Source organism: Neolamprologus brichardi, chromosome 18 (assembly GCF_056152115.1).
Source record: "Neolamprologus brichardi isolate AB-2024 chromosome 18, ASM5615211v1, whole genome shotgun sequence".
NCBI classification, from domain to species: Eukaryota; Metazoa; Chordata; class Actinopteri; order Cichliformes; family Cichlidae; genus Neolamprologus; species Neolamprologus brichardi.
Window position 1 is genome coordinate 29481010 of NC_142121.1, and position 14512 is coordinate 29495521.

Genomic DNA, 14512 nt, shown 5'->3' on the forward strand with positions numbered 1-14512 from the left:
GTGTTAGTGTGTGTGTGTAAAGAAAGAGGATGAGGAGCAGGTCAGCAATAAGTAAGACTTAAGGAGCTGGACAGCCCCAGGAACAAAGGTTGCCCTCCTACAGCGTGAGTAGTGAAGACAGCATCCATAAGGGAGCCACTTAAATACAGGCCACAGGGTACATGAGGGGTCTGCCATATAATCTGCTGCTCACACTGACTGGAGAGTCCAGTGGTTTTAGAGCAGGCCTTGACAGTGTTCTACAACTGATGCATGTAATAAAGACTGATGGGTGTGCAACCAACACATAAAGGAGAACCTTCTAATGCTCTCTATGAAGGAGGAGCAGAATATAGCGAGGGTGATTTGTTAAAAAATAATTGAGCTTTCCCAGGAGATTCAGCCACTGCTGACTGCTTTGCTGTTGGATTTCAGTTATTTACCAAAGGCTGAGCCCTAATACTGGTACTCATCTACCAGCAGGTTCCCCCGTGAATCTAAATGACCACCTCAGCCAGTTAGGAAGAAAACGCACATGTATTTTCATGTAAAGTACCAGATATGTAATCATATATGTAATCACACAAGGTCCAGACCGTCTGCCCGGTCTTTTTCACATTCAGCTCCAGGCCTGACTTATCCCACCAATTCAAAACACAAATTAAAAAATAAAACTGGGCCTAAAGTTACAAGTTTTTATTCTTGGACTGTACCTTTGACTCATGGGGATTACTTCTACACATGCTGAGCTTATTACTTAGCACATAAATGGGACATTTTGTACACACCTTTTCCTCAGTATCATTCCATTTGTAGCAGACTCCTATAACTTAGTCTCAGTACTTGACAGCCATTTTATTGAACTTGGTCAGTTATTATATTAATACATTAGCCTGTCTGAATTAGCATTAATTTCAGTGGACATAAACTGAGGTGCCTACATACAATCATTGATCACTGCTTTAAAATGAACTAATAAACAAATAATGTAACAGTTTACCTACTCTGCCCAAAAACAACGCTTTAAAAAAGCTTTCCCCTGAAGGTTATATTGCTACCACCATTTTTTTCTTTTTTCTTTCTTTTTTTTTTTGCTGTTGTAAATTCCCCCGTAGACTCGCTAACAATGTCAGTCTGTAGTTCTGACCCAAATCGCAAAATTTCCCACAGCCCTCAAAGGCAGCGTGAGAATAACCATTGATAACGAGCGCGGACGTGAACGTATCAATTAGCCTTTTGCTTTGGGAGACGTTACATCGATTTCGTTGTGGTGAAAGAGGTAATGTTTAAGATTTCCAGTTTGACACTCATTATGTCCATGTCCCACTCGTTTGTCGTGATAACTGTCGCGGTCGGTCCCACTAAAAAGCCCTTAAACCGACACCTGCCGTTGGAAGTCGCGAGCTAGCTGATGCTAACCAGGCGGCGTCAACAACTGTTAGCTAGCGTGAGTCAACTGTTATGGGCTTGTTCAGGTTTGCTTAGGGCAGAGATTATTAACACGTAAATACCGAAGACAGTGGCAGAATACAGATGTTTCTAGCTAATTATGGTTAACTAACATTATTTGGTTAACTTCCAGCCGTGTCTCTGTTTGTAACACTGTTTATAGCGTATTAATATTAACGATAAAGTAACTGTATAAAGTTAATTCATTATATATGGACTCCAAAACAACTACCGAGTTGGGGAGTCTGTCGTTGTATAACAACCTCCTCTTTTAGTCACACTGTGAATTATACCGATGGTTGTTCTCTAATAAAAGTTGCGTTGTGAGCAATTGAAGTGTGTTGGCTTCAGTGTGTACTTTTCTCTATTTACAGGGACTGATGGATTCCCCTCGGAAGGCTAAGAAGGCTAACGTGAATCGAGAGCCAAAGCACAGCCAGAATCAGTCAAGCAGGCCTCCTCAGAAAGATGCCTATGCCAGGCTTCTTAGTCAGCACCGCAGCAGCAAGTTCAGTTTGTATCTAGAACAATATGCAAAGGATTCGTCCTCTCAGAGAGAAGACAACGGGCCAAGCCCACAGCTCAAAGCCCAAAGTGACAGGGTCAGCATACCAGCACGACAAAGGGACCAAGTGTTTAATGATTTCTCTGACTCAAGTGACTTCTCCCCCTCCTCTGTGAAAAGTAAAGGAGGAGAGAGTTCATTGTCTTTGTACATGGAGAAACTAAACACTCGCAATGTTCAGCAAGACTGCGAGAGGAGGCAAGGTGTGTTTGATGGGCAGCGGAGGGGGCAGAGAAGGGATACCGCCACAAGCCACGACGGAGACGTCGAGTCTGGGGAGGAGCTGGGTTCTTTAAAACCAAATGATGCAAAGAAACACCAGAAGCAACAGCGAAAAAACAAGGATTTGAACAGAGATGTCGGCTCAAAAGAGACCGATCAGCCTGGTGGACGTCTTCAGTCTCCTAAGAAGTCAAAGAAAAAAAATCTGCCAAAGCACCCAGAAGATGAGAAGATTAGAGAAGGAACATCAAAGTGTGGAGTTGATGTTCAGATGTTAAGTCCCAAGCCTCCTCATGGTCGTGATAAAAACGTAAAGCAGCCCAGAGGTGAGTTGTGGCTTACCATTGTAGGGATTGTACTTTATGATCATTTAAATTAATAGTGGCTTTAATTACGGAACTGTTTGTTTTTCAGCTTCAAATGCCAATTCTCCTGCTGACAAGGGTAAGAACAAAGGAGGCAGAGGATCAAAGAAGCAAGTGTTTGATGCTTACATGACCTCTGAGGAGGTTTCCCATGGTCTTAAAAGAGGAGAACTTATTCAGGTATAAGCATGAGTTGGAAGTTAATTTCTTTCAGTATTGCTGATCTTACTCAGTAATAGTGAATTGATACAGACAGAAGTTTCATCATTTTATTTTCAATTTTATAAATGCATTTTGATCAGGTTCCTAAATCAAACGCTCAGTGCATCAATGACATTGTTGAAGCAGTGGTTATCTGAAAAAAATGGTTTGGTTATTTTTTTCTTTGTCTTTAGGGTCAGCTCAGAATAAACCCCAAGAAGTACAATGAAGCTTTTGTTCCGTCTCCTGTAAGTTGGCGTGGCCTCCCATCAAACAGAATGAATTTGACACATCATGTTTTGCTGCCTCAGTGACCTTGTTTAATTCAAAATATTTCTTTTTGTGTTCAAAGGATGATACACGGGATATATTCTTAGATGGAGTTGTTGCTCGCAACCGAGCACTGAATGGAGACATAGTAGTTTTGCAAGTACTACCTCGGGAGCAGTGGAAGGTAAACAAATAATATTTCTGGTGACATATATGTGCAGAATTAAAGTTTTTTTTTTTCTTATGAAACACTCAGATTTTAGGAGGTACATAAAAACTTTTGTTGATGCTTTTCAGCAAAAGTTTTTTGGTGGCAGACATAATTGAGAGAGAAGCACCTTTGAACAAAATGAAGTCAAGCATTGAATTGTTGTTCTACTGGTGTGGGTGGGGTCTGAATATGTACTGTCTTTATACTTTATATGTTTGCATTAACTCAGTTTTTAAAGGTATCCAATAACAGACTTTGTTTTATACACACTTGTACTAAGTTTTAATATTTTTTTTGCATGTTTTTATTTATGTGTTCGGGGTTTGTTTGTTTTTTTTGTCTGTTTGTTTGAGGGGTTTTTTTTGTTTGTTTTTTGGAAGGTTGTGAGGTCAGATACTGACTGTGAGGGTGCCAGCGAGTCAGACACACCCACCGTGCAAACAGCTACAAAGAAGGCAAAGAGCACTCCCAGTTCTGCTGTTAGTGTGGGAGAGCAGTGCAGCGACCGGGATGAACAAAACAACAAATATCAGAATATATCAGGTAGTATAAATACACTGGTCACTGCAAATAATTATAATTAATAGCTGCCGTATCACACATTGCACTTATTCTGTTGCAAAGCAATTCAACTGTACACGTCATAAGTTCCACCTTATTTATACCAGGTTTGACTCCCTGTTGCCTTCAAACCTTAATTAATTATTTCTGGCATAGATTCAACAAAGTCCAAGAAAAAAACAGTTTGAGCTTTGTTACATAGAAGATGGGTAAACTGAGGTTATAAAGAGATGGACATGGTCAGCAACAATACTCATGTAGGCTGAGTTAATTAAACCATGCTCGGGTTTCACTACAGTCTCCAAAAAAATGCTCCCCCTGCCGTTACACCACCACCAGTAGCCTGAAGTGAGGGAAGGATGGAGCCATGCTTTCATGTTGACATGATTGCTAACATATCAGTAGATTTCCAGCAGCTTGCTGCATTCATGAGCCAATCCTTCTCATTTGTCTGTATTTACATTCATGCATGGAGTGGTTGCACATAACTTCTACAACACGCTAACGCTTAACCTACATGACATTAGTAAGATTATTTATTACTTCAAAGGCAGGATTAAATGGAGAGTAGCATTCCAAAAGCAGAAAGACAAGACCTCGACGTGAAACCAAAGTCAGACCATTATTTATTAGTCTAAATTGAGTTTGTGTATAACAACAAAAGTCTGTAAAGTACAGCTAATACCTGTTAATGTTTCTCTTGATGTGATGGAATTAGGAGAACATCTGGGAGAACCATCAACACCACGTTCCAATGGAGAGATACTCCAAAAGACAGCTAAAGTGAGTTTCCATCTCATCTGTTGCGTTGAATTTTTAAACTAACAAATTTCTCTTCCTTTTCACAAACAAAACATTTAAAATCTCCTGCTTGAGATAAAGCAATTACAGGGCTCTACAGGACTACATTGTATGAGTTACAAGTTTCCACCAGAATTGTATCATTTGCCTAACTCGTGTAAATCTTTTCTAAAGCTACTGCAATCCTATGCTAAGTTACTGCAGTAACAATATTCTAAATGGGCCATAAGTTCTTGTTTTTCTTTAGCAGTGATTTGTCACTTAGTAAAGGAGAGTTTTCAAAGCGATCGCTTCCCTTGCAATCTCTCTACTAGGTGGTTTACATTGTTGAAAAGAAACACTCAAGAGCTGCCACTGGCTTCCTGAAGCACTTGCCAGACAAGCCCTTTGCCTTGTTCTCCCCTGTGGACCACCGGGTGCCACGGATTAATGTTCCCCTTGCTGATTGCCCTGAAGATTTTAGTTCCCGTCCGGGTGACTACAACAACACCTTGTTCATCTGTCGGATCACAGACTGGGCAGCGGACAGCAATTTTGCAGAGGGGTAAGTGCTATAGTCGAATAACCCGGGGAACTGTTAACTCTGGTTTGAGAACTCTGCTGACACACTAAATCTTTTCCTACAGTCGACTAGCCAAGTCACTGGGACAGGCTGGAGAAATTGAGCCAGAGACAGAAGGCATCTTGATAGAGTATGAGGTTGATTTTTCTGAGTTCTCAGACGAGGTGTTGGACTGTCTTCCCAAGAATCTGCCCTGGACCATCCCACCTGAAGAGATGAGAAAGAGAAGAGACCTGAGGTAAAACTTTGAAGCCCAAATACATTTGTCGTTTTTCCTTTTTTTTTTTTTTTTTTTTTTTTTTTTTCTTTCTGTATTTTATGCATCTGCATCTGTTTTTCCGTCAGCCTTTTGCTGATTATTTCGTAATTCAATGTTTGTGATGTTTAGGAATGAGTGCATCTTCACAATCGACCCAGCGACTGCCAGAGATCTGGATGATGCCCTGTCCTGTAAACAGCTGCCAGATGGTAAATTGCTAATGCTCAGTGAGAGTGATGATGTCTGACAGGGGTGGATATAGCTCAGAAGGTAGAGCAGGTCATCTACTAATTGGAAGGTTGGTGGCTGCTCCAGTCTGCATGCCAAATATCTTTGGGCAAGATACTAAAACAGTTGCTCTGTGATGCATTCATTGGAGTATGAATGTTAAATAGAAAGCACTTGTGTAGGAAAACCATAGAAAAAAAGTGCTTGTGTGAATGAGGCAAGTTGTATAAATCGCTTCGAGTCCTCTAAGTAGAAAAGTGCTAAATAAGAATTAAACCGATGGTCAGTGACTATTATGAAAATTTTTTAATTGGGGTGGGGTGCATTGGTCATAAGTATCCTATTCTGTCCATAGCCTGTACATAAAAGATGGATGTAGCTTCTGCCTCTGAAAAGGGAAGCCAATCCAGAAATGCCTTAAACCTGCATTCTTGCTAATGGCCACTAGGCGGCGGTTCCTTTGCTTCCAAGCAGATTATTATTATTTTTTATTTTTTAATAAATAATTAAAAAAAAAAAACTTTAATAGAAACTATTATTTTAGTAAATATGGTCCCCATTTAAATAAAGAAGGTGGATAAAGCAAGGTTTTATGGTGGGCCAAACTTCTGACTGAAGTTTGTCACAGGTATACAATGGGACTGTATTTCTGTGACCTTCCTTCTCACCTCCAACCAGTTACAGCAGATGACTTACACACCTTCAGCCTGGTACTTTAGGAGGTCTTCTCCTGTTAGAAGGGAGTTTTTCCAACTGTCAAGTGCGTGCTCATTGGAAATCTCTTTGATATTGTAAGGTCTTTATTTTTACAGTATAGTACAACTTGACATAGGTGTTCTTTTGTGAACAAGCATTGTAATAATATATTGAATTGAAACCGTACAATAACTACGTGCACCTTCCATAATACAGTCTGTTGTCCTAATTTTTCTGTCTGTGGCAGGCAACTTTGAGGTGGGAGTTCACATTGCTGATGTGAGTTATTTTGTGGAGGAAGGAAACTCTTTGGATGTCATTGCCAGCCAGAGAGCAACTAGTGTCTACCTGGTTCAGAAGGTAAGTGCTCCCCGAGGCTTTTTTTTTAACGTATCATTAATTCTCAGTTGACAGGGGTTCATTTAAACTGTAACCTTTTAAGTTCTCAGCCCTCAGTGTCTGTCTCATCACTCTCCAGGTGATCCCCATGTTGCCTCGGTTGCTGTGTGAGGAGTTGTGCAGCTTGAACCCTCTCGTCGACCGACTCACTTTCTCCGTTATTTGGACGCTCACACCCGAGGGAAAGGTATATAAATGCATCTGATGTTGTGTTGTTTTTTTGTTATGTTTTTTTTTTCCATTGACCCATCTGTTTGTTTCCGCCTTACTTGTCAGATTTTGAATGAGTGGTTTGGCCGCTCAATCATCCGCTCCTGTGTGAAGCTGAGTTACGACCATGCTCAGAGCATGATCAAGGCCCCGGAGAAGATGTTCTCTGCTGAGGAGCTGCCACCCGTGGACCCCATGCACCCTATTGATGAGGTCCACCAAGCAGTGCTCAACCTGCACGCTATTGCCAAGAACCTCAGAGCTCAACGCTTCTTAGGAGGAGCGCTCAGACTCGATCAAGTTAGTGTTGGTTTGTTCTTTGGATTATGAGAGGAAATACTGTTGTCTTTACTGTTACGCTTAGTGGACGTTTGGAAAATATGTTTGTATATACAATGTTTTATTCTGGGCCAAAGGAACTGGCTTCAATCTTAAATTACTGCAGTTTCTTGTACTGAAGTGTATTTTGTTTAATGGTTTCAGCTGAAGCTTTCTTTCACTCTGGACAAAGAGACAATGATGCCTCAAGGTTGTTATATTTACCAATACAGAGACAGTAACAAGTGAGTAAAAAGGACTTTTGTTTTTAATCAGCGCCTGAATAATCTGTCAGTAAATTTAATGACAGATGGGTTTTCTTGGGGGTTTTTTTTTTTTTGTCTCTGTGCTGTTTAAAATCTCAGTCCTATCACATCTTTTCTCCTCCTTTGACTGTTAATCTTTCATTAATAAAACCTGTTGTCCAGGTTGGTGGAGGAGTTCATGCTGCTTGCTAACATTGCCACAGCCAACCACATTTACCGCAAATTCCCCGAGTTGGCCTTGCTCAGGCGCCACCCTCCACCCAAAGCCAAGATGATGGATGAGCTGCAAGAGTTGTGTGACCAGCTGGGAATCAAAATCGACCTGTCTTCTGCCGGATTATTACACGTCAGTACCCATAATGCATTGGTATCCAATTGCATTCAGGGTTTGAAGTTCGGTTCGAGTAAATTGAAAACCTTCTTTCTTCTTGTTTAACATGCAGAAGAGTCTCAATACTGCTTTTGGTGATGACGAGTACACAAGTGCCAGAAAAGAAGTCCTCACCCACATGTGCTCCAGACCAATGCAGGTAAGTACTCATAGTTAGTGCTAGTATGATTTAGAGCAGTAAAAAAAACAAACCCTGTTTGTATTAGTTTTGTAGTGTTCATCTTTAACCTGGTTCATTTGTCTTTCCCAGATGGCGTTGTACTTTTGTACAGGAGTCGTGAAGGAGGAGCAGAATTTTAAGCACTACGCCCTCAACGTTCCTCTCTACACACACTTCACATCACCCATCAGGCGCTATGCTGACATCATCGTGCACCGGCTGCTGGCTTCTTCACTAAGTCTGTCTCTTTTCCACAAAAGGCTCTTTCAGACAAATGACAGAATTTCTATTGTGTGACATTTCTGGTTGACAGTGAGGAGAAAGGCACAAAAGAGCCACCAACATCGCTCTCAGTCGATGTATTGTTTGTTCTTTCCTTTTGGATTTTTACTAAATAAGTAAAATGTATTTATAAAGCACATTTAAACACATCTTTCATTGATCAAAGTGCTGTAACAAAGCATGTAGATCTCTATACACACAAGCATGTAACTGCACTGAGCGAGAAAATCAGTGTCACTTAAATTTGTGTCCATTAATTCTGATACTCATGTCTCCGTTGAATATTTGTATACAGAATGTGGGCCTCGAATCAGCCTGTCAACAGCGGAGGTAGAGAAACAAGCGTCACACTGTAACGACAAGAAGGCTTTGTCCAAGAAAGTCCAGGAGCTCAGCTCTGAGTTGTTCTTTGGAGTCTTTGTGAAGGTGAGTAACCAGATCACAACTCGCTAACAGCTGATGACTACCAAACCCATTTATTGGTGTTTTTTCCAACTCTAATAAACACAGTATCAAGATTATAAGCATATATGTCAGTTATGAAAAAAAGAAATTCACAAAAGTGTTCAACAGTATACAACGGTCCCTCGGTATAATGGGGTTCACCTTTCGCGGCCTCGCAGTTTGTCCGATTTTTATTTTTGGTGTCCAATTTTGCATGTTTTTTTGGTAAAAACAGCGCATTGTGTTCTGCGTCCTGACTGGCTATCAGCTTGTCAAATTTACATAAATCTTCAATCGCTAGCAGTGTGACTCTGAAGTCCTGTTCTCTATGTTTGTAAGTTTTCTCCCCAACAAACACAACAATGTAGATAAAATGTTTTGCACCGTCAAAGGCAGAGGAAGATGCTAACCATCACACAAAAAGTTGAACTTCTGGAAATGCTAAAGGAAGGTAGAAATTACTGTATTTTTTTTGGATTATAAGACACATTAAGTGAAACAAAACAGTCAGATAAGTCAAACTTTACTCAACTCATTCTTCTTGCTTCCTCCACTTCTGTACCATTGATTCATTAATGTTGAATTCTCTCGCAGCTGCTCTATCCTCATGTTCTGGACCTGAAAACAGGGTTTGATCTTTGGTTTCATTCTATAATACTGGACTTATTTTTAGGCTTGAACTACGAGAGTGTTTAAAAAAAGAGAGAAACGTGTGAAAATGTTCATGCCTGTCTAAGAAAAATGTATAAAGTGTGTCGTGACGGGTTTTACAGCCTTAAAACTTATAAAAACTAAAGCTGGCTACTTCGCAGATTTCACCTATCACGGGTTATTTTTAGAACGCAACTCCCGCGATAAACGAGGGACCGCTGTAAAATGAAATGATAAAGGGGCTTGCTTTGCTCAGGAAGTAGAGCTGGGTTGGTGGTTTGGTTCCTTGGACAAGATGCTGAATTCTGAGTTGTTCCCAGTGTGTTTATTGGAAAGTGAAGGTGTGTGAATATTGGCAAGCACTCAGAATAGAAAACAAGTGCTTGTATAAATGAGGCATGATGTATGAAGGCTAGGAACCAGCTCATTCACCATTACTGCTCAAATCAAAAAAGGTCAAAGATAAGAACATCACAACACAGGAACAGATTTAGAGCAGAGTTCATTACATATCTTTATATATCTGTCCTGGTGGAGGCAAGAAGTGTTGTAGATTTTTAACATTTTAACAGAAAAAAAAGGTAGTAAACCATAACCCAAACCAGCGTTTATTTCAAAATGTTTGGGTTTTTTTTAAATTACCTGTCTTCAGCTAGATTCCTAAAATGTGAAACGAGTTGAGACTTAGTTTCTTAAGCTAAAGATTCTTTGTATTTGCATCCACCACACACGTTTTTGCAGGAGTCTGGCCCACTGGACTCTGAGGCCATGGTGATGGGGGTGCTGGATCAGTCCTTCGATGTGCTGGTGCTCCGATACGGAGTTCAGAAACGCATCTATTGCAAGGTCAGCTCCAACAATGTGTTTTACAATGTGATTTATTTTTTTTTCATCAAAGATACCAATTTATTCCTAAATCTTAATTTTTACTTTTTAGTAATTAAGAGATTGTTTTTGACTGTATATAACTTTCAGTTCTTTGCAGTACTTAGCATGCCTTTGCTCAACACTCATATCTCACTCGGGAGAAAGAAATGAGACTGTCGTATGAGAGACAGAGCAAAACAGAACTGTCACTTTATTACTTTATTAGAAACAGCTGAAAACTGTTTGTTTCCACCTTTAGTCTATCACGGGCTTGGACACATTCCGCCATCGTAAGGTGGGGAAGAAATCAGAGCTGACACTGCTGTGGACTGCTGAGGCCCCGGAGGATCCGCCTGTAGAGCAGGTGAGCGCCACAAACATGAGCCTGTGACTTTGTGTACTCAGGAGAATAAATGCCAAAGCACTGTTAAGCACCCCACATTTATTTGTTTTTGTAGACTAGTAGAGTTGAGTAACAAATTTTGGTTTGCATGATTACAAAACGTCTTTGAAGCCAGTTGACGGAGTGGAATGAATAAATCAGAATTTCTTGTCTATTCAGGTCATTTCAGTCTTCACTTTAGTGGAGGTGCAGCTCAAGTCGGATGATGCGCCTCTGAAATACAGCGCAGTGCTCAAGAGACCCGAGGACAGCGCATCATAAACGTACAAACACTTGAATGGAAGTCAGGAACATTTTCTTCTGTTGGTTGCTAGGAATAGAGTGTAACGTGGAAGCAATAATTCAGTCAGATCTGAGTCCGATTTTAATTTCAGTCTTCTCCAGTTGTTGTTTTTTTTTTCATACTTTTAACTTAATGCAAATACCTTGAATGTATGCATGTGGGCTATGTTATAGGATGTAATATTTTTAACCTGTTGTCATGCGGGACTTTGCTTACAGCTGTCCTGTGGCTCCGTTCCTTTGTGGAATCAATGGAAGAAGTTCAAAATCTATGGTAGACAGACTACATGGCTTTAAATCTGAATTAATTCAATATTATTTTTTGCAATTTAAGATTCCAAATTGAGCTCTGACTCAGGTCTGACGCTGAAAGAATCAAGGCAGCAGTGAGTTCTATGTTGCTGTTGATGGTTTGGTGTGACTATAACTGCTATACACATTCTAATATGAGAAATCAGATTTTTAACCATTTTTATTTGAATGTTGATGAGCGGCTTCCTGATGTTTGAGAAGAGACGATGGTTTGTGTTTTGCTAGGCATTAGATTTACCACACCAGTGACTTGTGACCTGCTCTGGTTGTTTTAACTTGTTGCCACAGTGAAGCTTCACAGGTCAAATGCAGCTGTGACAGCAAGGTGTGACACCTTGATTAATTCATATTATCAGAACATGTACACTTAATATACTAACTAATATTCACATGTAACAAAAAAAAAGAAAGAAAAGCTGAGAAGTTTTCTTTGGATTCTTCTGATGTTGTGTAATGGTCTCAGTCATTAAGTAAAGCTCACAGGACTTTTCTTTGCTGTACTTTGTGAAATAGGAACAAACGTATTGCTCCAATCCAAAGAAAGTTCTTGTTGTTTTTGGTTTGTGGACTGGAGCGATATGATTAGACTTAGCTTTTCTTTAGTCAGGCCAAAGCTTACCAACTCTTTGTTTTTACTGCAAAACACAGGGATGACCCACGTGTGAATTGCTGCTAAAGATATTGACTGCCTCGAGGTCTTAATGAATTATATGTTTGCTCATGTGTGGTTGTGTTTTTATGCTGACATTTGATTTGGTCAGCACAAATGATTAATGCACCTCATTGATATTTAAGAATGTCAGCCTTCCTTTTATCCGCTCAATTTAATTTGATCGAACAGGGACTGAACTCTGGAGCAGCTGCACATTTTAAATTGAGTGTGGCCCCACTTTTTCTTTGACTCAGTCGCTGTGCCTCAATTTAGTTCTCACACCTGATTTTGATTGAACTGTGTGATTAGCTGCTGTATCTGCACACTTTCTCGTCTGTGTCAAATCTTTTTTTTTTTTTTTGACAGATCTAACAGCTGTCTTTTTAAATAGAAGTGTTTAGTTTTACATGTACAGACAGTACTTTAATTTTAAATCCATGGGTACAAGGCCAGTACAAGCCACTGTTGAAGGAGTAAGATGTCTGACAAAGTTTCTCGTCACATTTAAATGAGGCAAACATTAAAAAATCCAGTTTATTTGGGTCTCTGGTTATATTGTCACATGTAACGTCTGGTCAGTATTCACTGTGCAGTGATGATATGCTCTGTACTTCCTCCAGTGCAATATATTTGATTGTGTTTAGGAAAATACAGACATGAAGTCTAAACTGTGTGTTTTGTTGTCTGTAAATTACTTTTGTCATGCCTGCTTTTTTTTTTTTTTTTTTTTTCTTTCTTTTTTTAAATTAATAGTTGTGATGATCGTAACTAAGGAAAGGAACTTCTAGTCAGACATTAATCAGCTGCTATTTTGGGGTCCATTAATATATCACCATTAGCACACAGGCACTGCCTGCTTCTGTTTAGTTTATACAGCAAACGACATAGATTTTTTATTTTATTTTATTTTTTAATTGCCAAGGAGTGTCTTAATTTGTGATAAACGTACTGCAACAGCTCAAAGATAAGATTTTGTCCACCGTAGTTCACCACCATGCAACAATTGATTACCCTGCCTTCATAAACTACTGATAGTGTATATCCCACACCCTTTCCTTGGGTTGAATATGGCCTTTATCAAACTGAGGGGGGTTGTGGGGGTTTTTTGTTTTGTTTTTTTTGTTTGTTTGTTTTAACGTTTAAATGTGTTGCATGAGGCAAAATAGACAACATGCTCGTGGTAAGTGTAACGTTTGTTCAAATTTGCGTATTTCCCTGAAACACTGGGAAGAAAATGAAAGCTTGACTATCGGAGTGAGTTTCCGAGAGAAAAATCCTGTATTCGTGATGATAATTAGAGTAATAATAAATAAAAAATATAAAAACACTAAATGTGTCAAAGGGTGACAGCGGGACAGTGCAGGATCTGTGAATAACTTGAAGGGGATCTAGGCAGGTAGGGCAGGATGACATCTATATGATTTATTTTTATTTTACTCAGAAGGAACTTGGCTTGAAGGAGGGGGGCAGAGAACAAACATGAGAGAGAGAATGACCTGAGAGGGCCCAATAAAAAGTCAAGGATTATTTTGAACTATAGATCATGCAAAGCCGCTTTAGTGGAATCCGCTTCTATGTAAATATAGTCTGAAATCTTTATGATCGTTCCCCGTTAACCTTTGTGTCCTGTTTGGATCAAATTTGAGTTGTTTTGACACACAAGGTTTCCTCACTACTGCTTCGAAAGTGCTAGTAGTTTGTAGACTAGCTGCTAATGTTGATAATAAATGTGGGCTTTCTATCATTTAACAATGAAGACAGTGGCTAATGAGAGGGTTATACATGGGTGTCTAATAAATCCCAACACTTTTTCCTTTTGATAGAATTTATTTTAAATCATTTCTTGTATATTTTTATGTTTTAAACGGGGCATGAAATTGTGTGAAAATGGATGTTATTCACAGAAAAATGAGTGTTATAAATCCTAGAAAATCCACTCTGTATTCTCTGAAACTTAAATTAATCATCCATTCATTTATGTCAGACTATTTATACATTCTAAGAAATCTGTTGGTCAGATTTACGTGTCAGCACTGAGAGAGTGTCTGTGAAGGAGTTCTTGGCCAATACTGTGAAAGCATGAAGCATGAACAGTATGTAAAGGTTAAACACCTTCCTAACTCGTCACCACGAGGACAGAAAGAAAAACAAATATCAGGCTTAAATAGGTCTGAAAAATGTATTTCTCTTGATATTGTTGCTGGGCTCTTTTTCACGCATGCACACTGCCATCTTTGACCTACAGCACCTCTACCTTTTGCCCCATAGCCTCAGGACCTTAATGTCATTGCAATAAATGCAAATAGTCTGCAAACAAAGTCAAAGTCACCACAAACCAGTGCAAATACCGAACCACAGCAGCAGTAAAAACCTAGACTCAAGGCATTTTATAGCTAAAAACCCCACCTTTATTTTATATGTATGACGAACAGATTTTCATTTAAAATGAAACCTTCCTGATATGATCGTCTCAGTGCGTCAGTTCCATCGTGTCATTAGGAAAATA

At 39.6% G+C, this 14512-nt stretch overlaps 1 protein-coding gene across 2 annotated transcripts; it reads left to right on the forward strand.

Moving 5' to 3' along the window:
* The first annotated feature begins 1163 nt into the window (after window positions 1–1163).
* Window positions 1164–12674, forward strand: dis3l2 (DIS3 like 3'-5' exoribonuclease 2). 2 transcript variants are annotated; one of them, XM_006786956.2, is made up of 21 exons: window positions 1164–1258; window positions 1803–2541; window positions 2630–2760; window positions 2976–3029; window positions 3134–3235; window positions 3643–3805; window positions 4542–4606; window positions 4939–5168; window positions 5251–5424; window positions 5575–5654; window positions 6617–6729; window positions 6848–6955; window positions 7045–7278; window positions 7462–7541; window positions 7725–7908; window positions 8006–8092; window positions 8204–8351; window positions 8691–8821; window positions 10232–10336; window positions 10617–10721; window positions 10920–12674. In XM_006786956.2, the coding sequence occupies exons 2-21, from the start codon at window positions 1809–1811 to the stop codon at window positions 11019–11021; spliced, it is 3129 nt and encodes a 1042-aa protein (XP_006787019.2). In that variant the 5' UTR covers window positions 1164–1258; window positions 1803–1808; the 3' UTR covers window positions 11022–12674. The 2 variants fall into 2 exon arrangements, with proteins under 2 accessions (XP_006787019.2, XP_006787018.2); XM_006786955.2 differs by lacking the exon at window positions 1164–1258 and adding an exon at window positions 1389–1426.
* Window positions 12675–14512: the final 1838 nt, after the last annotated feature.